We start from the raw sequence: 23,286 nt of genomic DNA, 5'->3' as shown, positions 1-23,286 counted from the left end.
TGCCACTGCCGCCAGGATAAGGCAGGCAGACCCTTTTAACCACACTACACCACACACACACACACATACACACACATATATACACTCACACTCACACACACACACACACACACACTCACACACACACACACACACTCACTCTCACACACACATCCAGTGGTTCCCTTAAAAGCAACTCAGTGTTTTTGAGGCCAATGTCTAGAGGGCGTGCATTATTCAGCTGCTGATGCTCCTGCCTATGGAGCCCTGCCTGGTGTGTGACCCTCTGTGGCCTGAGTCTGTCCCCAGTAGATACCTACAGCAGAGAGCGGGACAGGCAAGAAGGGAAGGTCAACTGTGGGAAGCCCCACTCTCACTCATGGGGAAGTCCGAGAGGAAGGGTAGAGGGAGGAAGGGACAGATGGGTTGAATGGAGAAAAGGAGGTGAAATGTGGAACAAGCATCCATTGAACTGCCGCGTGTGTGTGTGTGTGCGTGTAGATGTGTGTTTGTGTGTGGGTGGGCGGGTGTGTAGATGTGTGTTTGTGTGTGTGTGTGTGTGGCTTCTGCAAGCAGAAGGCCCTGTTTTTGTCTGCGAGAGTGATGTTGGCCCTGTGAGTGCACCCATCACTTTGACAGTTCAGTGAACAGCTATTGGACCAGCACAATTGGGAGTGTGAATGTGCAGATGAATAGAGATTGGGGGCTCAGTGGTGTCTAAACCAGGTCAGTGACTGCCTTTCCAGATCGTCTGGAGCCTCAGTAACAATTCACTCAATACACTGACCCCCTTTTTTACTGGTTTTGTTGAGAGCTAAAGATGCAAGTGTTCATCGCTGGTCTCTCTCACACAACACACATTTAGTTATACAGACACACACACACACACACACACACACACAAACAAAAACACAGACAGAAGAACAATGAACTTTTGCACTATCCCTGCTCCAGATATCATTATCGGAACTCCCCCTATTACCGTCGGTCCCATATGTCCGCCGTCTTGCGTGTATGTGTCACTTAATATCCATTTCTATACAAACCAAGACGGCGGATTCCTAAAGAAACGCAAGGACCCACACCATAGGTGTATCTAAATTAGCTATATACCAAAAATTACATTTTACCGTGACTCGAAGAGCTGTAAACAGTGTTGTAAGGCTGCGTGTACACATCCGCTTAGAGCTCCAGTGGAATTTTAATTTCATGACGAGAATTCTCGATCTAAGCGTTCATGTGCCATTGAAACGGTGTAAATAGGCGACCCATCAGGCCAGCACTATAACTCCCAGCGTGGTAAACAAAATCGGATATTTTAGGCAGTAAATGCTCCCGTTAAGAACCAAGCCAGATTTTGTTCAAATCTGCACACCTTATGGCTACTGAAAAATGTAAGGTTCATTTAGCAAATGTTATTTTGAAGTGTTAAAAAACATTGTTGTTTTAGAATTTCCGAACAAAAGTGGTGATAATTGGGGGTGTTACGATACTGTCTTTGCCACTGTCTACTCACACCTTCTACAGAGTAACTGGGTGGTCTTTCAGTGAGCCCCCCCCCCCCCCCCCACACACACACACACACACACACACAGACTCTCCACAAAGAGGTGTATTGTGGCTCAGTGATTTACCTCTCCATCTCTGTCACACACACACTGACTCTCACTCTCCAGCTGCTGCTCCTCCATGTCTCCAGCAGACACATACACTTACTGTACAGCCACAGCCTGGCCAGCACACACACACACACACACACACACACACACACACACACAGCGAGAGACAGATAGAGACATCTACATTCACACAGTGCCTGACCATAACTCCCACTGGCGATGACATTCGCGCCTACTGTATGGATTTGACTCTCAAGAGATAGAACAATTTCGCGTCTATGGATTTGACTATGGTGTCAACGCGCAGCAGACACCGCCAGTGGGCTTTGCTCCTTTCCAAGTAATGGAGTTCTAAACTTTGGCATTACTTGATGTGCGTCCGACGCCGCCAGTGGGCGTTAGCCTTAAGGCCCTTGTAGTATAATAACACTAACCGTATTTACCTTGACTAACTTATGGCAACGTAGTTGCAGTGCGGTGTAGTAAATCTACGTGTTCTGCATGGGTCCCCGAAGGACAGGGGTCTAGAATAGCTGTGTAGAATAACAGTCAGATACTGAACTGGGCAATGTTGTTACATGGTGCAGTTTGGAAACATGGCTGTCAGAAATGAAGGAAATAACCTACTCTCATTAACTCTGCTTAGTGATATCCAGAGGTGGAAAAAGTACGAAAATATTGTACTCAAGTAAAAGTACCAATACCTTGATAAAATATTACTCAAGTACAAGTTAAAATACCGATCTGAAAATGTACTCAAGTAAAAGTAAAAAGTAGTTAATCTAAAATGTACTTTAAGTAAAAGTTACTTAGTTACTTTTTTTTTTTTTGGGGGGGGGGACCAGAACAACCAGTTTTACCAAAGGCTTTCTAATGAGGAGATACAGCACTCAAAAAATCCTCCATAGTAATGCATGGGGTTAGTTTGTAACGCCAATATGGCAGTTGTCTACACATCATATGTCTACACATATTACAACCCTTCCGCGACAAAACGTCGACATGTGAATACATTGAGCCAATCATGTGGTGTGTTGTAAAATACATTGAGCCAATCATGTGGTGTGCTGTGAAGACATCGTGGCAATCATCTGTTGTGATCTCGCTGCTGGAGCAAGATTGGTGTCGTGAAGCCTTACGCACACGCATTTCTGCTGGAATAGATGCACGATAAGTGCCCAAAAAGTGTTGCAATATGGCCGCCGAGTGGAGGTACTTGCCTGAAAAGGACATTGAGAAATGGAGATCTATGTGAAAAATCACCGGAGTTCTCCTTTAAGTTTGAGCAGTAGTTGATTTTCAAAGTTAGTTGCACTCATCCTTGGGTCGCTTTGCAGTGAACAGTAATCCAGCACAACTGAAAAGCCCCTCACAGGCAGCTGAGGCAGGCAGGCCAATATTGAGTTGCAGAGAGTTTTTTTAATATTTGGAAACGAGCAGAAGGTTCAGCAGATTAAAGGGTGTCGTACTGGGGGGGAAAGTGGGAAGTATAGGGCCCCAATGGAGGAGAGGGCCCGTGAAAAGTGGAATACAGGGGGCACAACATTTTCACCAGGCATTAGTAATAACTCAGGTAATCCACACATAAAAAATCCAAACAACTCCATAAGTAGAGTCATGTAATAAAGTGGAATAACACAGGGGAAAAGTATTGAACACGCTAAGAAAAAGCACTAAGGCAAGGAAAGGGAAGGAACGAGCTGGAATCTGTAGTTATCCTTTCTATCTGTGCAAATTAATATAAGCTTGGTTAGTAGCCTACATATTGATATAAAAAGGTTTTTCATTACCAAGGTGTCACACAAGAAACATTTCATGATGGATAAAAGCAAAAAGCTCTCCCAAGACCTTTGCAACAATGGGCCAAAATCAGACCTGATACTGCGACCAATAAGTTTTGTCATACAGGAAATGTCTTGAAGCTGTCTTTACAAACAAAGGCTTTTCCACAAAGTATTGAAGAAATTTCAGTAGGCACGTTCAATACTTTTTTCCTGTGTCATTCCAACTCAAAACTCTTATGTTTGGATTTTTTATATGTGTGTTAATATAATGTGTGGTGAAAATTTCGAATAGACTCACTGGAAGTTCAGGCTAATTACTGAAAAGAAAATTAAGCGTTCAATACTTATTTCCACCATATATTTATTTTACCTGAATATTTTAACTTCCAAATTAAATGTCAAAATGAATGTCAGATGAAATTTAAAGTTTGACTGACTGGATTTTGTATACAAAACATGGTGAAAACTGTGTAAGGTCACTCTCACTCTCCCTTGCTAAAGAGCTAAATGGTTTAGTCCGCCTGCACGATTCATAAGGTAGTCTCTTTTGTTTATTTAGTTGAGCATCGCTAGTAGTGGACCGCTAATTGTTTTGCTGCTGGTGCAATGTCTTTCTCCAAGAAATCCAAGTCAGGTTACTAAAAACAAAGGCCAAAACAGGAAAAAGAGAGACATCAAAATGAGGGGAAACAACTGCTAATAAACTTCTTTCCAAAGAAAGGTGAGCACAAACGTCAAAACACGAAATCCCATGGTGTTTGCTTAAATATCTCCTCAATCATTAGTGCTAAAACGAACTGAGACAACCGATTGGAATAGCGAATATACACTTTCATAGGTTAGGCTAATCTGATGCATTTCGTGATCCAGTCTCCATCACTTTCAGAAAGACTGCATGGCGCCAGCTTGATTCATGTCCTGTTGTAGGCTACATGCTGATCATTATCACTAGGCTAGTGGTTTAGGGCGCGATTTTTTTCTCTCCCTTTCCGTTTTCATTAGTCTTAACTTTTTTTTTACTCAAGTAACGGATGGGATTTTTGATGTAGCGAAGTACAATACTTCACTCAAAATGTAATCAAGTAAAAATTAAAATACCGATTTTATAAACTACTTTAAAAATACAAAATACACAGAAAAACGACTCAATACAGTAACGTGAGTAAATGTATTTCGTTACTTTCCACCTCTGGTGATATCTTACTCCTTTTAGACTCCTTTTAGACTGTATCAGTACTATACAGCACTTAATATATTATTGTTAATCTCTTTGGTCATGCTTTACATAAGGTCACAAGATTGTTTTAATCCAGGAGTTATCATCAATAATGGAATAAAAACAACGCTTACTTATTTGATTATCAATGTTGACATTTTCGTTATTTGCGTTTGAACATTTGAGAGGGTAGCAGTTGAGAGGGTGAGTTTGGAGGCGAGGCATCCCAGGCATCCCAGGTAATCCCATGATGAGTACGCTGGCTCTGAGGCCTTGCTTCATACTGTTTGTTTTCCTTGACGGCTTGTTTATGCCATGAGCGAACTTGGCACTATTATTCACCAAGCCCTCAGCCTCCACGGCTTTGTGTGTGTGTGCATGTTTGTATGTGTGTGTGTGTGTGTGTGTGTGTGTGTTTGCGTGTTTGCGTGTGTGCGTGTGGCGTGCCTCTCATTTGGATGCTTGTCCAGGGTTTCCAGTAGGGTGTGTCGGATACGAGGCAGATCCAACCAGGACATGAGTTCACAGTGTGTTATGTCAACGCCTCTCCAAAGAGGAGTAAAAGAAGGAAGTATTGCGTCCCCTGGCCGCTCTCGGTGTTACATCACTGTTGAACTGAAACCCCATGTGGTTCTTCTGCCTATCTGGTGGTGGTCACTCAGTGCTGTGGTGGGACAGTGTGGATTAAGGTGTAATAGACTATCATCCTGCTGCATGCTCAGGCATGTTCTGCTCTGCACTCGCATCTATAACGACACCGATGTCCTTCACGTTAGGCCATGTTCTGGCTTCAATCGCAAGGTACTTCCCACAGGCAGCCACAGCGCATTTGCATTTTGCCATTCAAGTCTGTTAACTTAAGTGATCGCTTCTGAGGGGGAGGGTGGCTCTGGGAGACAAGTCCTCACAGATCAAAGAGGAGAGGCACCCTCGTAGAAACGCAGCCTGGCACTCTTTCAGAGCTCCTCACAGCCAAGCTCCATTCACATCAGTGTGCGCTTCGTGCCTTTCATGTGACAGAGAAGATCTGGTGCTCTTTTGGTGCTCCTCCATGTTTGATGCTTTCAGGGGGAAACCCTCTCCCGCCGTCTGCGGCAAAGCACAAAGCCGAGTCGAGAAACACTCAGCTGTAGGCAGTCTGCCCTTTAGCCTGGCCTTGCTGTAAGGTTAAATAATAAATGTTGATGATGTTGATGTTGATGACTGACTGATACAGACTCAGTATGACTCTCCTGGCTAAGTATGTTCTCATATCTTTTTGTTCCCTGCAGATCTGTGCGGTGTGCTTGGAGGAATTCAAACAGAAAGATGAACTGGGGATCTGCCCTTGTAAACATGCCTTTCATAGGAAGTAAGTGTATTCTTTCTCTCTTCTCTCTCTCGCTCTCTCACACACACACACACACAAACACACACACACACACACTGAAATAGTGTGTTGCCCAGATGACCTGGTTCCCTGGTCTGGCCTTTCTCAGCCCAGTACATCCCACCCATCAGTTTACGCGCGCGCGCACACGCACACACGCGCACACACACACACACACACACACACACACACACACACACACACACACACACACACACACACACACACACACACACACACACACACACACACACACACACACAAGAGTGTGGAAGAATGACTAAGTGCATGTGTGGGATGGTGGGATTGTGTGTCTGTGTACATTAATAAATGCGTGTCAGTATGTATGGGTAGGAGCGTGTACGTACACCTTTATTTATGCCGTACTCTTCATGTGTGAGTGTGTGTATATTAGTCTGTGTGTGTATTAGTAGTAGTGAATGGAGGTCAGTGTTTATATGTGGTACGGATGGTGTGTAGGTGTGTGTGCCTGTCTCCATGCTTGCGCTGAACACAGAGCGGCTCTTGATATATGGTGTGTGTAGTGGCGGGGGGCCCTGTGCCTCTCCCGACTGGCCATTAGTCTTGGCCTGTTTATCAGCGAGAGAGAGGCCCCTGCCATGGCCCACTTTACAACAGCAGCACATGTCACATGAGTGGGGAGGGTCCACTCGCTGTCCATATAAACAGAGCTGACGTAGCCTTCCTCGCACACTTGAACACACTTGCTCACAAGAAAACAGACTCACATTCTTCTGAGAAGTATCATTGTAGGTCACAGGGGCAGACCACACTGACCGACTGACCAAACACATACAACTCAGACAGCAGTCACTCACTCGACCCATACACACAACTCACACGGCACACGCTCACGTGAACTCAACATATACAGAGGAAGATGAAAACACACTCAGTGAGTCTGCTGAGTCTGCTGTAGACATGCTTATCTACTCTAGACAGACTGATGGACAATCACACACACACACACACACACACACACACACACACACACACACACACACACACACACATACACAAACACATACACACACACACACACACACACACACATACACACACACACACACACACACATACACACACACAAACACACACACACACATACACACACACACACACATACACACACATACACACACACACACACACACACACACATACATACACACACACACACACACACACACACACACATACACACACACACATTTTGTACACAAGTTCTTTTTGTCCATCATCTCCCCATTGGGTAATCTCCCCTTGACCCCTTCCGTGGGTGTCTCCACACGGTCCTCCTCTCTGCTCTGGCCAGCTCAGCTCTTCCCTCTCAGTGCTGCTGTGCAGTGCTGCCCTGTGGGAGATGGGGGCCTAAAATAGCTGCAGACCCACAGTAAATTATTCACCAGCTGAGAGCGCGCAGCGCTCCCTGACTCACGTGCATTATGATAGAAGCGCATTTCTCTCTCTCTCTCTCTTTCTCTCCCCCTCTCTATCTTTCTCTCTCTCTTTCTCTCCCCCTCTCTATCTCTCTCTCTGTCTGTGTCTCACCCTCTGCTTACGGGCGGTGGGTTGAAGTAAATCTGCATCTCTACAAGTATGAGAACCTTTGTGTTCAGTGTCTCCACTCTCCCACACAGATTCTTCCCTCAGCGCCATTGTTAGTGAGTGGCAGCCTGTCCACATGCACACTGTCCCCCACACTGACCCTGACCCTGAGCTGTGTGAGGGACCTTTGTTCACTCTGCTCCAGGAGAGAGCCAGTGAAAGAGCCCACTATGCCCACTGCCACTGTTGATGGAGAACAACAGAAATGAACAACAGAAATGCACAAGGCTTCATTTACTTATATCTGCTTATTCTGTGAAATCAATGGCAGGAGGAAGCTCTAGCTCATCTCTCTCTCTCTCTTCCTCTCTCTCTCTCTTCCTCTCTCTCTCTCTCTCTCTCTCTCTCTCTCTCTCTCCCTCTCTCTCAGGTGCCTCATTAAGTGGCTGGAGGTGAGGAAGGTGTGCCCGCTGTGCAACATGCCCGTCTTACAGCTGGCACAGCAGCAGGGCAGCTCTGAGCCGCAGGGCCCCATGCAGCAGCCTCTACCGGGGGTGGAGAACCTGGTGTAGCGCCACCGCTGCTGCCGCCACCACCACCACCACCACCACCACCCATCCCCGCTGCCACGTGCTCCGCCTCCCTCCCCCTGCTCCCACGAGACCTGACCCTGCCACACTCACTCGCCCACTCACCTGTACAGGTACACGTGCACACAGCCCGGGACAGACGCAGGAGAACTCCTGTTTCTATGCAGCGTCATCCGAGCTGCTGAAATCCCACCACCTGACTCGTTGCTCTGCCCATGTGGGTTCACACACACACACACACACACACACACACGAACACAAATACAAACACACTAACGACAAAAGACAAAGAAGAAACAAAAGAGGAATTCACTATTTATGAATATTCATGACTCTTCTCCACCTGCGTTCCGTTTCAGTTTTCTTCCCTTTTTTTTCTCTGCGGCCAAGTGGTGGTCAGTCTGACTGTTTTCACAACCAAAGCACTTTTCTGGGGACACCAGCACAAGAAGACTAGAAAACAAGAGAACTAAAACAACAAAAGAACAAAACCGCAGACTACAAAACTACATATTAAAAATGGAAAACGGCTGCATTTTTAATGAACGTTTTTTTAACAAGCACTTTATGAGAACTCAACCTTAATTGCTTGTGAAGGTAGTAGCAAGGTCATATTTTATATTTTATTACAATTGATTAATTGTATTACTTTTTTCTTTTATTTTTCTTTAGTTATTGTGTACAGAGCCACATCAGTTTGGTTTTGGTTAGTTGGGACATTGATTTAAAGAAGCAAAGATACATTTATATAAACATATTATTGATAATCTCAAAGGGATACTAACCTCCCGATGGAAAGAGCAGGAAGTAGGATTTAGAACACTTATGGGTGGTCTCATGCACAAATACACACAGTTGATGTGTGTGTTTGTGTTTGAGTATGCAAAGTTTTAGGCCAGGCTGACCCTGAGGCAGACCATCTAAATGTGAATGTGAAGTATTTAGGAGAGACAGCTGGTCAGCATGTCACTGACTGACCCCAGATGTAACGTTACACTAGCATGCCTGTGCTGACATCTGCAGCCTGGTGTGTGTTTATGTGTGAGTGTACATGTGTCTCATGTGAAGGATGTGCTACGTGCTACCATTGAGCACAAACTGACCCAAGCTGCCTTTAGGCTGCTCGGCCCTCTGTGGAAACTCCCTCTCCTCCGAACACATCAGAGAAGTGCAGCAGCACTCATGGGTGCTGGTGGCTCTTGAGTATGGTTAGTTTCGGTACAAAGCATCTCTACAAAGCATCTCTAATCTCTTCCTATAAGAGGCCAAACAGGAAGAGCAGGACCCTAATGTCTGTGGTGCTAACAGCAGCAGGTCACCAACCTCCCCAACAGCGACAGGGTTAGTCAAATTGTTTGACAGAAAGATCATGTTAAAACAACAAAAGTTGCCTCATCTGGCTTTTGATTTCAGGAGAAAACTGCTGGTGCTATGGACATGTCACTCAAATACTCAACTATCAGCCTCTTGTCTCACAGCATCAGGATCATCCTGGAGCACTGTTGCCATTTCTGTCTCAGCCAATGTGATCTGGTTATTTACTACATCTCTATTTAATATCACACTTACTCCTGAATTTGGGCTTTTTGGTGATCCCTGTGGACAGAGCCCTATATGGGGCTGTGGTCTGTTTAAAGCTGTGTGAGTCCCTAGGAGGACTTCTTTTAGACAGAAGACTGATTGTAGGTGTCAGGCCCTGTGACATTCCAGCCGAGCTCAGCATATCAGCGGGCTTGTGCGGCCCTCCTGGGGCTCTTTGTGTGGGCCCCGGTACAAAGGGCCACTGGCCCAGTTCTCAATGGGCCCTGGCTCAGCCTGCACGTCCGTGACGTCGGCCCCTCTGTGTGGCTCGGTGCCGAGCCTGTGGAGGCTGCGGTCAGCAGGTGAGGCAGCGTTTTAATTCTCCCCAGAGAATAGCTGCCTTTCTGAGCCCTTATTCTGGCTCATTCCCCTCTCTGCTACTGCTTTTGTGTACCTCCACGCCCGCCCCTCTACCAACAGGGTCCTTTGTGTTGGCCTCTCGTTACGGCGGCCTCATTCCCTGCCAGCACAGAGCTGGTGTGGACGAAAGCGCACGTTTTTGGTACGAAGTGTTTCAGGTGCTCTTTTTTGTCATCAGAGAGTCAGAGGGGAGAGTAGACTAGATTGTAATCACCTTTGTGCATAATGGCCTGTCATTTGCCTCTGAATGAACAAGCATGAGATTATGATAAGATCATAAGCTTCTCCTTTTAGTGACACTATGTTACACTTCACTAGTTGACTGGTTCGAAAGTGTAATCTGTCTTAATAGGTGGGTTTGTTTTTTTGTGTCTTCTCTGATGTAGATGCCTTCCTCTAGACAGGCATTCTCACTGCCAAACATTGCATTTAGGTGAGATGGCCCTTCTCCTTAGATAGCCTGAGCTTAAAGAAAGATCTCTACAGTGAGTCCTTATATACCACATAAGGTTGAGGGATTGCAGAATATACCTAGGAAAGCCAAACTGTATCCATACAAGCTCCATTGTACTCATTGACATGATTTGTATGTGACTACAAAATAATGTCTTTTATGTTTCTGGGTGCAGGTTGTGAATTGGAGCTTTGTGCGTTACTGATGTATGTGCTTGTGTCATGTGTTTTGTCCATGTTTGTGAAGCAACGTACACTGTGGTGGATTGTGGACTGGGAAAATTGTAAACCTAAAGAAGACACATGATGGGATTGTTTGGTACATTTTCACTTCCCTTCCATTTTCACTTTTGCTATAACACAACACATGTGTCTCCCCGAAGTCCCCTTGAAGCAAAACCAGGCTTCTGGGATTTTATTTTGAGAAACCCAGCACAACTGAAATCCCAACTGAGTCATGTGATTTGAATTCAAAGTCTTATTTTTTTTGAAAGTGTCGGTTTGTCACTGAATGTATGTTGAGTAAGGTACAACAGAGTATAATGAGGAGAGGATAATGTGAATGGCATGTGACTGTGCCACTGGTCTGACTGTAAACTGCATAGAGGAGTGAAAGCAGGTGTTGAGTAGGAGTGTATCCGGTTGGTCCAGCCATAGCAAAACACACACGGCATTTGCCACCAAAATTTGATCCAAACTATTCTGAAACTGATGATAGGCAGATAGACATTTTGAATTGGTAAAATTATGTCCATTTCCAATGGCAGTCCTTAAATGGATCAATTGATGATCGTTCCACAAAGCCCATTTGATTAGCTTTAAATAGATATAAGCAGCTCCCTAGATATCAATGTGTACCAAGATAACTACATGTGATTACCTCATAAGTGTTTTTGTAAGTGGGGCTGCTTGCCAATCCTTGGTTGTGTACTAGTGTAGATATGATGGCAAAGTCTTTGAATTCATGTTGTCTGTCCATAAAATATATATACCCATGTTGAGCATATTGGAATTGCCTGCCACATTCATACAAGAAAGTGATTCTTCATAGCTTTATAAAGGCCAAACTAGGTTTGCTAGCAATTTGAAAGTTTGAAGGTTAATGCTTCATGGATAATGCCACTCACATCTGGCCTATGTCATCTAATCCAGCTAAAATCTCAGACTGATAGTTGTGACTGCCTTAGTTCTTAACTGTCTTTCTCCAAATCACCCTCATCTTAACACAACTGGTGCAGTTGCCCCAGTGTATTGGTGCATAAATGACAGCTGTAATGTACTAATTGCCAAAAGACTTCATGGGCAGGATGAAATGCTTGAGTTGGCTATCTATCAGTAGTGCAGAAGAGCCCCCACAGCTCACTGAACGGCCCCTGTGGCTCCCTCTGGTAGCCGTGACAGTGTCATGTCCGTCACATCTGCCCAGTTCCACACAGGAAAGAATAACAGAGCGTTTGCACTCAGGTGAAGGGGCTGTGATGTAATGAGGTGCGGCTTGCACAACACTGAGGTTCCAGACCGCTGCTCCACGCTGGCAGAGATCTCAGCAATCTGGCTCCGAACTCAGTCGGAGAAGAGAGTTGGAAATGTTAGAAGTGAACAACTGCCGATTTCAAAATCTTCAGTTTTGGGCCTTAAATATTTTTTCACCCTGCCAGCCCTCCCCCATTCACCGCTCCCACCACACACACACACACACACACACACACACACACACAAATTCTATCTCTGTACTGCTCCTGTTTACATAGTGTGTTGTATATTTATTCAGTGTCAAGCTTCACCCCTACTTTTGACTAGTCCTGCCCCCCTACCCTAATCCCCCCCCCCCCACCAAGCCTGCCCATGACCCCCCATCCCCCGCCGTCCTTAGTCCGTGTCCCACCCGACACTTCCTGCTTGTGTTAACACTGATTATGTTTGTGATCCTCACAGACATGTTTGTAAAACTAAGAATTCTGCAGCAGAATATTTTGGAGACATTTGCTGTACAGTATTTGTAAGCTCTATTTTTGTATATTTAATTGCTATTTTGGAGGAAAATTAAAAATGAGATGCATTACTTTTTTGCTAATTTCATGTTCTTTTCATTTGAAAAAATGTTGCATGTGGTTGACTTGAACTGTAAATAAAATTACCAATTTTTTTTTTTGGAAATAATGGTGCCTTTGTGTTTCTTTCTCTTGATCCCCTGGCTGTGCCAGAGGAAATGGTGTGGAACTCTCAGGGGATCAGAGCGGCCCTCGTAGTGGCTCATAGTGGCCCATATAGCAGGGTGCAGCAGGGTGTGTGTGTGTGTGTGTATGTTACATAATGCATGTTCTGTTCTGTGTAATGCACACCACAGTAGCATGGACATGCTGTGCAGTGTCACCTTGGTTCCAGTATAGGACATTCTCAACAGGGAGGTGGAGAGATGTGGTCACTAGCCAAAATAAGGCCCCACCTCTGACCCACTGGGACTTGGCTGACCTGGCTTACTAGCCAAAGCCATGTCACAGATCCTGTGATAGTTTGAGTACCACCCTACAATGGGAGCAGAACATATATTGGCAGAGCGTCTGCAGGACACCCTCTCCGTCCATGCTTACTGTCTATCGAGCAGGTCAGCAGAAGCACCAACGCCAACAAAGACTTGAATTTCGCCGCTCCCACCACACACACGCACACACGCACACACACACACACACCTTGAATTCCCCCTTGGGGATCAATAAAGTATCTATCTATCTATCTACAACAAAACAGAAAAAGTTGGGACGTTGTGTAAAATGCAAATAAAAACAGAATGTCACAATATACAAGTCTCATAAACCCATATTTAGCAGCAAAAAGGACAAAGACAACATATCAAATGTTAAAAATGAAACTTTGGACTATTTCATGGAAAGTATACGTTCATTTTGAATTTGATGCCAGCAACATGTTTCAAAAAAAGTTGGGACAGGAGCATGTTTACCACTGTACTACTTCACTTCTTCATTTAACACAATTCTGTAAATGTTTAGGAACTGAGGAGACCATTTGCTACAGTTTTGAGAATGAAATGTTGTCCCATTACTCCCCGATATAGGATTTCAGTTGCTCAACTGTATGGGGTATTCTTAGTCATGCTTTTCATTCCATTATGCACATAATTTGAGAAATCTGGACTGCAGAAAGGTCATCTTAGCACCTGGACTCTTCCTCTATGGAGAAATACTATTTAAATATGTGCAGAATTCATTTTGGCATTGTTTTCCAGAAATATTCAAGGTCCTTACCTGGATGGCAGTATATGTTGCTCAAAACCTGTATACATTATTCAGAATTGATTGTGCTTTGCCAAATGTGCAAGATGCCCATGCTGTAGGCAGTAATGCTCCTCCACACCGTCATAGAGGTTGGGTTTCGAACTGAGCGCTAAAACAAGTTGGATAGGTTGGATACATGGATAGGCCCTCTCTTCTTTAGCCCAGATGAGTCAATGTTTTCCAAAAAGAATGGAAAACTTTGATTGGTCTAACCACAGGACCTTTTTCCATGTTACCTCAGTCCATTCTAAACAAGCTCAGGCCCAAATAAGAGGGTGGCATTTTCTGTATTATGTCTCAATACGATTTTGGCTGTTACAATTTTGGCTGCAGTTTTTGAATTGAGTATCAAACTGGGCACATAGACAATGGTTATCAGAGGTTTTCCTAAGCCCATACAATGACAGGTCTGGAAACAGGTCTGGTGTTGATGCAGTGCCATCTGAGGTCCAAAAGTTCAGACATCCAATTTGTTTTTCAGCTCTTTCCCTTGTTTGCAAAGATTTCTCTGGATTCTCTGAATGTTTTAATAATATTATGTCCTGTAGATGATGAACTCCCTAAATATGTCACAATTTCATGTGAAGAAGCATGAAGATTACATTGTTTCATCATTTGTGCACACAGGTTTACACAGAGGGATGAATACCCCTACATCTTTACTTCTAAGAGACCCTGCCTCTCTGGGATGCGCTTTTTTTTAATACCCAATTGTGTTGCCAGTTATTTTGTTACCCCGTCCCAACTTTTTTTTAAACATGTTGCTGGTATCAAATTCAAAATTAACATATATTTTCCATGAAATAGTCAAATTTGTCATTTTCAATATTTGATATGTTGTCTGTATCCTTTTTGCAACCACATATGAGTTTAAGAGATTTGCAAATTATTACATTCTGTTTTTATTCACATTTTACACAACGTCCCAACTTTTTCTGTTTTGGGGTTGTAAGACAGAATCAGTCCTCAGTCATCTAAGAGTTCAGCATTTCTCCTCATATCCAGAGCCTTATAGATAGATAGATATCTCTCTCTAGGTCTCTGCTCATATATATTAGCTCTACTGAGTCTGGTTTAAAAGCATTGATCCAACTTCTGTTAATTTGATTTTGTTCATGCTCAGAAAAAGATATATGCTTTCCAGTATTTGCAAGGCCTGTGTCCCAGAACTCTCTATGTGTGTGTTAGTGTGTGTGTGTGTGAGAGAGAGAGAGAAACAGAGAGAATGAGAAAGTGAGTGTGTGTGTGTTTGGAAGAAGTCTCAAAGGCATTCTCCTCCCACGTTCTCTGGAATTTTATGGAGCTCTCATACGGAAAGACACTTAATAGGGTTCTTGAGAAACAGCATGATCTTCTCCTGGGAAGAGGCAGCTTATGCCTGGTGTTGTGCCCTTCTCTTCTGCTCCACTAGCCTCTCTCGTCACCATTACAGTCCCCAGACCAGTTCCGTCTGTGCTTGTGTGTACATATCCCCATTTAAAGTGGAGTGTGTTTGGTGGGCTGTCCTCCCATCTCGGCCCCTCCCTCTTACATAAGATCTGGGAATGTTGCACGGAGGCAGGAATTCCTGTGGGTGAGACTTTTGGAGCAATGCAGCTAATGAGTCTTCGGTGCAGTGCTCTCAGCATGAGAGGCTGTGTATGTATGTATGCTTGTGTATGCTTGCTATGCTTTCGAGGGGACGTCATCTCAGCGAGACCTCTGTGGATGTACAGAACATTGAGTATCAATGACAAAGACACGAGGAAGTGGAGCAGCAGGATTGAGCAATAAAGTGTCAATGTGTGAAGAATTAGACGGGCCCAGAGGCCAGAGGGCCAAATAGGATGGCCTAAGATCTGGCCCTGTCACAATCCCCAGTGATTTATTATTCATTAGTGATGCTCTAAGATGATGTAAACCACAGTGATATGTGGCGGGCCTTGTGGAACCCCCTCCTGAGAGGATGATGCCAGCGTGTTAGTACAGAACTCAGTGTTCCGAGCCATCAGCAGTGGCTATTCAGGTGGAGTGTACCGGAACAAATTTATTTGAAGTGGCTCACAAAAGCATGACCTGTTGAATTACTGTGATTTACATTAACAAAGGTATGAGCAAGATTTACTGCCATATTTAAGTGACAGAAGCCTGTAGAAATGTGGATCAGATAAATGACTGTTGATGAGTGAGAAAGGATGAGGGATTACTCAAAGATACTCTACAATAAAAATAACCATAGGAAACAGAGCACAGGGCATCAGAATTGTGTGTTTAAGTGTTTCCTGAGACAGTGGAAAGGATCCCAGATAAATACCTATTCCATTTATCTGACACAACTGAACATTACAGAAAAGCACAACCAGTGTTGTGAGTGCTGAATGCTTGACAGTGTTGAGGCTGGAGACAGTAAACAGCATATTAGACATTTTTGATGGATGAGAGTGTCTTCCCTGCAGCGCCTTGATAATTATAATGAACTCATTAATTTATCCTGACTACTGCAGATGTCTCTCCCTTTGTGACAGTGCTAATGAATCAATCATTCACTGCAGGACAAAATAGCAAGATGGTTAGACATTAAATAATATCCCAAACTGATTAGATAGGTGCATGTGAGTGTGTGTTGCTCTTGACCTTGAGGGCTAGAAGTAGCATGTCATGTTCTGATTTCTGCATACTGTATGTGCATGTGTTCTATCTAACAGTTCTGTTTACAGAGACGTACAGTTAAAAGATGGATTGATTTTGCAGCTGCACGGAACTGCATGGAACATTCTATATGGAACAGTGACCAAACTTGACTGTAAGAAACGACTCCCAGTATTGTGTAAAGGCGTGAAGTGTGCCCCCCACCCCACCCCACCCCCAAGGCCCTGGGTGGGTTCTGAGATCGTCTGGGAGGTGAGCGGATGCTGACCTCTGACCCACTAGGAGCGCACCTGGTCCACCGCTTGCTGGAGTGTCGTCTCTTCTGTGCTGATAAGAGGATTGAGTAAACATGGCACCAGGGACCTGCGGCAGGTGGCCTGGCCCTTCCCCTGAGACCAGCGCTCCTCATTCATCAGTCCCATCAACAGGCTGGTCTGAGGCCAACAGCGCTCTCACAACAATCACACACAGCGGACTCTCTAGGCAAACGCCTGCTAATGGGAGCGATGTGCGGAGCTTCAAATGGAATATTACTGCCTCCCTGTGCCCACATCACGGCTCAACATGCACCACATTTCACCATGCCACAGATACAATGATGGGTCAGCACTACTGTGTTCTGATTCTTATGATAACGTCCTCCCTACTTAGAAGATATACAGTATGTTTTAATCTACGCTACCAGTCAAAAGTTTGGACACAAATACTAATTTGTATAAATTAGTATTTGTGTCCAAACTTTTGACTGGTAGTGTATTTCAGTCCAAGTAGCTTGAGACATACTCCTTGTTTGAAATAGTCATGTCATTTAAATGTCATTACCAATCATGTAAGCTGTGTCCTAACTAACTGCTGTGAAATAGATGCCCTGATAAGCAAGGGTAGTTTCACAGTATTTGACTCTTTATTTATCAAGGAACTTACAAGGAAATCAGCATACATTCCTGCCAGTTATTAGCCTGAAGCCATGTGATTTAAGTTAAAGCACAGGCACACTATTAAGCAAGCTGCTATGTTCTCATGCAACATATTTGATTACATGAAAACAATCGGTTGATGCACCACTGCCATCACAGGCTGTTCATAAAACACTGTATTTGCAGTGTAAAGTGACCCATTCAACTGAATGAAATCCCAGTTGGCCATGCAATGTGCACTGCCTGACCATCAGATGAAAACAGCTAGAGGGACAAAGACAAAGTGAGCTGCGTCAAAATCTAACTTTATTTGCACTATGGACACTATTGCAAATGAGCACACATTGATTTGACAGTAACATAACCTATATACCTTTGATTGGCTGAGCTATCTAATTATAGGCACACAAAAGACTGCACAGACTACACTGCAGCCTTATCCCACTTAAGAACCCAATACCAAGAGGGCAGGTATGTATTGCACACTATTAAAGCACAGACAATGAGAGGAAGTCATAGAGGAGTCGCTCCACTAGTAAGTATATAAAAAAAAACCTTTTGACAAGTCATCGGAAGATCACTCCATTCATCCCAGTTAGTATGTGTTGATCATTTGGTCCAAAGCAGCATCACCAGCATCTTTTAAAAATTCCACATGATGTTGTCCCAGTGTCTTAAACAATTTGAATAATATTGTTTGCTTGAAATAGTGCAACATTTGAAAACGCTAATGCATCCTGAAGAATAAACATGTTGTACAAGACATCTCAGATATTTCCTGAACTCTTGCATTGGGCACAGAAAAAAATTAAGAAATAAGACATTTCTGCTAATCTTAAATGTCTTAAATACAACATATTTGCTTGCTACTCATCTGTCTGGATACATGTGGTTGTTTTTTCCTTATTTTACATAATCCGTCTGGAAACTACATCAGATTTTCAATGTTTTTTTAATTGAAACAATGTACTGTGCAAACACAAAACCAGTAGCTAAATGGAAGTTATCACTAATGTATTTGGTACGATCCACTACGGAAAAGATTTTCTCCAACATCACCAAAACAGGACTGAATTCCTGAATGGATGCACTGCAGCTTCAGACATTGTGTACTTTAAGCATTATGAAAGGACATTTTTTTCTCTACCAGACATCTCCAAAAACAACTGAAACAGCCAGCCAAACAATCAACAAATCATCCAGGCAACCAAAGAAAGAACAGATTTCTTTAAGTAAAATAAGTCACACTTTGTAGATGCTGTTAAATTAATGACACTCTCCAGCCTGTTCATATTGACATGTAATTGTAACTATTAATTACAATTTGTTGTGCAAAACAGAAAGCGCACAGTGAGAATCTATATGCACCAGTCAGTGACACTGATAAAAGGCCTCCAGCACTTCAAATGATGCTGAAGTCATACATTTAGTTCACCTTCCAGAACACAGGCTTGCTGCATGTAAAATGCATGTCAGGTCCACTTCAGGCATCACATTGGTTCTCTACACAAAAGCAAAGACATTTCTTGTGTTTCCCCACAGAAATAAACATCCTGATAAGTTATGGCATGCCACTGAAAATAATAATTAGCTTTGTAATGCAACAAATGGTCTTAAATATGAGTAAGCATTCAATAAGGCATCACAAATGCATGGTCAATATCAGTAATAGCAAGAGTAAATAAAGACTTTGAAATATTTCTAATAGTTCAATATGATAAATATCAAACTTTAGGTTATGATATCTGGTGTGACAGAGTGCTGGTAAAAAATGACACCATATTTAAACCAATGTAGCAATGGAGCAACAATTTATGAAGAACATGTTCACTGTGTTGCCCAAATATGCATTGAGGTAATGTATTATTACAATTCAAACAAATGGGAATATAATACAATCATTCACACATGGAATATGCACCGAGAGGTAAGAGAGGTACTGTACAAGAAAGACAGAGATACAAACAGCATGATATGTTGGCACAAATCTGGTTTTAGGAAAAACAATGTTTCACTTGCATGTAAATGTATTACACAAAGGCAATTGAATACTGACACCTCAAGTCCATAATTTCTGGCTGGCTTAGAGGAGAAGACAAAACAAAGTGAGACTTCACATCCTGCCTGTTGGTGCAGTGAATCATCTTCCACTGAAATTCATATGACCTCCCGAGGCAGAAAAACAACTGACTGTACTCGTCAAATGAAGTTCTCCAATTGGAAACAATAAAATATTTCAAATATTTCAAACTGCATTTTAACATGTATTGACTGAATTCATAGCGACAAGAAACTTCTATGTTGATTGCATTTGTGGTCGTTTTGACAGAGTGACTTGCAGAACACGTACATTGCATGTACATTAGATAAAAGAATGATTTACACACACCTGGAATGTGAACACATGAAATCTTGCTGCTTTTAGAGCATTTCAATGCTTTAGAGCAGCTATTACCTTCAATGTCGTGAAATATTTGAACGAACCCACAGAACACCAGAGTTCAGTCTGACAACAATGTTTGGTTTTAGCAAAGATGAGAGGTTGATTATGAGCTGATAGGGAAACTGTCATTGTCTTTTTTCCACTTTCTCCTTTTACTGTGACATGGCTGCATGAAAAATGACAATGACGTTGTGCTATGAGATAGCCCATGAATCCTGTGGTATCACACTGCTTTAACAGAAATGTGTAGTCTTGGAGAAGTGATAACCATGAACCTCTATAAGCGCTTAGTAGAAAGTGCATCCATCATAAATGGAAAACATAGATAAAGAGCTCAACAGAAAACAGCAAATACTATAATACTTGACATTTGAACTGTATTTTTTTTTTTATCACAGCGGTGCAACAACTGATCAACCAAAAATAAATATCATAAAAACCTCAGCAAGCAGTTCAGCTTTTACGTTGACATGTCTACCCACTACAGCAGAACAGTTAAGAAGGCAACATGATGTATAAACACAAACATGCCAACATAGACATCTCTCTTATAGAAATAAATAGTTCAAATAATTTCATCCTCTTGTTAAATAACTCTTTTTGTTTCCACATATAATATAAATGATCTATATTACATGACATACTGCAGAGCCAACACTACTCCTCAGAATATGCCATGTCCATATTGTTCCTTCCAGTTTCATTCCAAAGCGCTGGAAACAGAAGAACCAAAAAATGGCCTTCTCCAAGCTGACCTCATAGACCTTGACATTATTTTCCTTAATGAACAATATATATATTTACAGATTAGTTTTTGTCTTCAGGGGACAGATTGTCTGTGGTAACTGAACAAGTAACTCAAAAGTCAAAGCATGATCTCATGGAGTGCTCCAACCTGGCTCGCTATGTTGGACCCTTCTTTACCATCTGAATATCAGAGCGATGGCTTAAAGGGATCCTGTTCACAGAAGGATGCTGAGTTGTTCCGTTTGCCCCTGTCCTTCACCTCTCTGTGTTAGTGCACTGTATGATGTGAGCAGATTGGTTATAGTTACAGTTCCACTGAACTTGATGTGCCAGACGTCAGTTGTGACTCTCTGTGGACTACGTAGCCTTCAATGTTTCACTCAAATATTGCACTCTGCCAGAGTACTTTAATGCCACCTCACCCAATGAAACCTCGGAGAGTAACCAGACCCTGCAGGGGAGTTTTTAAGACAGGAAGTACTGTACAGTGCTGCATCATGGAAAGCCTTCCCTGGGCTCATGCTCTTAAAGCAGACACATCAAAAGTGGACTTAATGACCCATCTGGACGCACTGCACTTACTGGTTAGAAATGGGATCAGATAATCAGTGACTGGCCCAGGAGAAAGAGCACCGCTGTCTGATGGTTAATCCATTGGACAGAGTAAATACCTGTGCTGTCTTATTGCATGAGCAAGAGTTTTGTCTTTGAAAGAGCATCAGAGTGAAAGTGAAACAGTCCTGCGTGTCACCCAATAAGCAGAATATAATTCCAGGCAATGTAACACTCATGATTCTACAACACAGACAAGTCACACTGCACACACATCACATCAGCCCATCTACAGCACTGGGTGTCACAATCCAGAATCGGTTGTGGAGTCCTTATGAGGAAGCCAGTTCCGTCTGGCCTACTGAAGTCTCCATCCGTATCAGGAGTCTATGAAAACCACAGACATACAACAGACAAAGAGGCTGATCATATCTGTCTAAGTCTATGGTGCCTGAAACAAAAGTCTAGCCTCTTTGTTAGTCCGTTTGTATGTTTTAAGATCCAAATACCAACCTAAATTCAAGCAATACATACTGCATATGGCTATGTGCCTCAGAGAGAGGTCCTGTGGACATGGTGGTGTCCATTAAAGCACTAGGTACTGGCTTCTGGCTCAGATCACATTTTGCTCACAAACCACTAGTGCACTGAAAAATGAGTAGGCGTGTTGCCATGGAAACAATAAGGCATGACAACAGAAGAAAGAACCAAAGCTGAAGCCAACAGACTTTCATAAAAACAAAAAATAAAACTCAACTTTGCCATTCTCTCTTTTTAAATCGGTTTGATACTTTCTTTGACATAGCATGTACCCCACGTGTCTCAGGAGCCCTGCTTTGAGTCCATTAACTGTGTCGCCACTGTGCTTGGTACAATGGACATAATGTCGCTGAGAAATGTGCCTATACATTTGAGCAGCTGCAGTATAAAAGGCATCTGTGCCTTTTAAACCTTAAACTGACAGATGACCTTCACTTGTGGTGAATCACTGAGTCATGTCTCCACAGACATGACATATACTGCTGGCTAAGAATGGTATGACAGACTGAGAGGAGAGGAGAGGAGAAAAGAAGAGAGGAGCGGAGAGGAGAGGACAGAGAAAGGTGGAGAAGAGAGCGGAGCACCTGCAGTCAGTTTACAACATGGACCTCCCTAACCTTAATCAAAACAAAGTCACTCAACAAACATGTTGCAGAGTCCAACCAACCAAGTGTACAGCTGGTGTGTTCTTCTTTGTTTTGGCTTTTTCACTGTGTACCAACAATACCCTCTCAATCAAACAAATGCTCAGGTCCTTGATTAAGTAAGTGCAGTCACAATAATGTGTTCAATTCCAGTGTTTTCTGTTGTTATCGGGTTCTTTCTTTCAGTATACATACACTGAGAGACACACACGCACACGCGCTCACACACACACACACACACACACACACACACACACATACACTAAGACCCATACTCACATACTGTCTTTGTTTATTCAGCCAGACAGCCAGTGCTGAGGATGAGCATAGAGGAAGCTGTAAGTCACAGGTTGTAAGTAGGCCTACAGAACGAGCACTACTGATTTCATCCAATGCAAACCAACACACACTCTCATTTTGTCTGCAATCTGAACATGTGCTCTTTCTGACAAATGTCCATAAGATATTAGATGCAACCAGCAGTCCTCTAAAAAAGGCTTGATTTTGTAATTTTGTAACTTTGTGTTGTTTTCCCAGTTGCAGATGTGGTCTATGAAGTCATAGATCATCATAGTCTCTGAGAACACTGAGAATGAAGATTACAGGCAAAGTCTGCCTGGCAAGAAGTCAAAAAGACCTAGATTGTCCACTGAAGTCAATTCAAATTGTGTTGGAAGTGTTGGAATTCTGCTTGGTGTGAATGCAGGTCTGTTTCATGATGCGTCTTGAGAAGTGTGTGGCCATTTTCTCCTCTGAATCTGTCCTCTGAGTGCAGTACAGTACAGTCGCCCTTGGCAGTGAGGGCGTGGAGTCAGAGACTGGTGAGGTGGTGCCTCCTGCTAGCGCTCAGCATGCAAAAGAGGGTTAGCATAAACCATCGGCTTTCACGTGGAGTATTTTGGAGAAACCTGGGCGCTTCTTCAGTGCCTGGGAGGTAAAAAAAACAGCACGAGAACAAGAGCATGGAGAGACAGCCAGCACAAAACCCGAGTTTTAAGATGA

General features: G+C 43.2%; 2 protein-coding genes across 3 annotated transcripts in view; one reads left to right on the top strand and one right to left on the bottom strand.

Moving 5' to 3' along the window:
- The window catches only part of rnf24 (ring finger protein 24), a 38,574-nt gene extending 27,048 nt beyond the window's left edge, over positions 1-11,526 (top strand). For both annotated transcript variants that reach the window (XM_042070638.1, XM_042070718.1), the window contains 2 exons: positions 5,870-5,949; positions 7,967-11,526. In XM_042070638.1, coding sequence (XP_041926572.1) covers positions 5,870-5,949; positions 7,967-8,108 — 222 coding nt within the window. In that variant the 3' untranslated portion in view covers positions 8,109-11,526. The remainder of the gene's footprint in view (positions 1-5,869; positions 5,950-7,966) is intronic.
- Positions 11,527-17,642: 6,116 nt separating this feature from the next.
- Positions 17,643-23,286, bottom strand: part of fbxo41 (F-box protein 41) — a 57,337-nt gene continuing 51,693 nt past the window's right edge. Inside the window, 1 exon segment of the mRNA XM_042070533.1 lies at positions 17,643-23,211. Within this exon segment, the coding sequence (XP_041926467.1) occupies positions 23,149-23,211 (63 nt within the window). The 3' untranslated portion in view covers positions 17,643-23,148.

Source organism: Alosa sapidissima, chromosome 1 (genome assembly GCF_018492685.1).
Source record: "Alosa sapidissima isolate fAloSap1 chromosome 1, fAloSap1.pri, whole genome shotgun sequence".
NCBI lineage: Eukaryota > Metazoa > Chordata > Actinopteri > Clupeiformes > Clupeidae > Alosa > Alosa sapidissima.
The sequence above is the reverse complement of the archived record's forward strand: the minus strand, read 5'-3'. Positions and strand labels throughout refer to the sequence as shown.